Source organism: Babylonia areolata, chromosome 28, assembly GCF_041734735.1.
Source record: "Babylonia areolata isolate BAREFJ2019XMU chromosome 28, ASM4173473v1, whole genome shotgun sequence".
Taxonomy (NCBI): Eukaryota; Metazoa; Mollusca; class Gastropoda; order Neogastropoda; family Buccinidae; genus Babylonia; species Babylonia areolata.
Genome location: NC_134903.1, coordinates 23,858,456 through 23,860,519, shown reverse-complemented (window position 1 = coordinate 23,860,519; position 2,064 = coordinate 23,858,456). Strand labels below are relative to the sequence as shown.

Below are 2,064 nucleotides of genomic sequence, written 5' to 3'. Positions count from 1 at the left end.
TGAACCTTTAACCTGTATGTTACCTCGCGGGTTTCACAGGTACTTCCCATACGACCCCATCAGTAACTTGAACCTTTAACCTGTATGTTACCTCGCGGGTTTCACAGGTACTTCCCATACGACCCCATCAGTAACTTGAACCTTTAACCTGTATGTTACCTCGCGGGTTTCACAGGTACTTCCCATACGACCCCATCAGTAACTTGAACCTTTAACCTGTATGTTACCTCGCGGGTTTCACAGGTACTTCCCATACGACCCCATCAGTAACTTGAACCTTTAACCTGTATGTTACCTCGCGGGTTTCACAGGTACTTCCCATACGACCCCATCAGTAACTTGAACCTTTAACCTGTATGTTACCTCGCGGGTTTCACAGGTACTTCCCATACGACCCCATCAGTAACTTGAACCTTTAACCTGTATGTTACCTCGCGGGTTTCACAGGTACTTCCCATACGACCCCATCAGTAACTTGAACCTTTAACCTGTATGTTACCTCGCGGGTTTCACAGGTACTTCCCATACGACCCCATCAGTAACTTGAACCTTTAACCTGTATGTTACCTCGCGGGTTTCACAGGTACTTCCCATACGACCCCATCAGTAACTTGAACCTTTAACCTGTATGTTACCTCGCGGGTTTCACAGGTACTTCCCATACGACCCCATCGGTTTCCGGAACCCCAAGGACACCCCCGTGGATCGGAACCTGAACATGGGCATGGGCCGGGACAGCATGATCGCCAACAGCCTGCTGAGCCTGCAGCACATCAAGAACTACGCCTCCCAGCAGATGCCCAGCTTCACCCCCACCTGCACCTCGGGACCCCGCCTCGCCTGGTGCACCAGCCCCGTCATGCCCGGCGCTCACTCCGCCAGCGGCTACTGAGTCCTCGGGGAGTCGGTCATCAGGCTGTGCCCTTGGACCTCCCTCCGTCCCCTCCCTGCCCTGCCCTGACTGTCAGGGGTGATGGGTGGTGGTCTGGGAGTGGCGATAACAATGGATCTCTTCTTCTTCTTCTCCCTTTCTTCCTTCCTTCCTTCTCCCCAGCCCCGTGGCACACGTCTGCCCCTTCCCCCTCCCCCTCCCATCCCCAACCCGTGGTTCCTGTCTCACCTCTTATCTCCTCCCCCACCCCAATCCCCTCCCACCCCCGTGTCTTTTCCCCTTTTTTGTTTTTGGTTTGTGGCTGTAGCGGGCTTCACGATACTGTCGTCACTGGCCCGGTTCTGCCAAAAGCGTAGTGAACTCATGAACTGGATTCCTTTTTTTTTTGTCAGTCACTGGAGATTTAAACGGCAGTATTTCCCTTCCGGAAGAAGAGTAGCTGTCACGTGCAGTGGTTTTTCACAGTCACCGGAACTTTTTTTGGGGGCATTTTTTGTCTGTGGTTTCCTTTCTGTATGGAGAGGCTGAAGACCCGAGTTACTGCAGGATGCCCATGAGTCATGGCTGGCCTCAGCTTCCTAGAACACCCTGACGACTGCAGTTTCTGGGAAGGAATAATGACTCATTGAAATTGAAATGGTAGCTGTCATGAATGAGTTCTAAAAAAAAAGGCAACAACCAAGATTTGATTGAAGAAAAAGGTAGCATTTCTTGTTTGCTCAAAGAACAACAAAAAGCCCAGTTGTTTCTAAGAAAATACCATTCGTATGATAAAGTGATATAGGCACGTTAATCGAATTTGGACGTAATTTAATTCTCGTCTGCCTCCTGTCGCTTTGAAAGCACAGAGTGTGGAGTGCATACATGTGAGATGTGTGGTTGTCTGGAGGCTGACAGAAAATGAGCGACGGGATTCCACAAGTGTCAAAAGGACAGGTTTGAAGTGAAGGTGCCCAACACACTCAGCGAGTTCACCATCGTTCACTCTGCCGTTCTGGTGACGTCATCCTGAAGCTGTCCGTCGACTCCCGCCAGTTGTAGGGAACATTTTGCTGTCGTTTTAAATTATGGTCATTACATCAACGTGATTCCATTGTGGAAACACAATTCTAAGCTGCCGTTTTCCACTATGGTCCTTGCATCAACATAAACCCATCGTGGAAATAGAAGAA

The 2,064-nt window shown here is 50.0% G+C and overlaps 1 protein-coding gene across 1 annotated transcript in view; it reads left to right on the top strand.

Moving 5' to 3' along the window:
* LOC143301963 (uncharacterized) overlaps positions 1-1,120 on the top strand; it is a 316,592-nt gene extending 315,472 nt beyond the window's left edge. Inside the window, exon 18 of the mRNA XM_076616440.1 lies at positions 652-1,120. Within this exon, the coding sequence (XP_076472555.1) occupies positions 652-892 (241 nt within the window). The 3' untranslated portion in view covers positions 893-1,120. The remainder of the gene's footprint in view (positions 1-651) is intronic.
* The last annotated feature ends 944 nt before the right edge of the window (positions 1,121-2,064 follow it).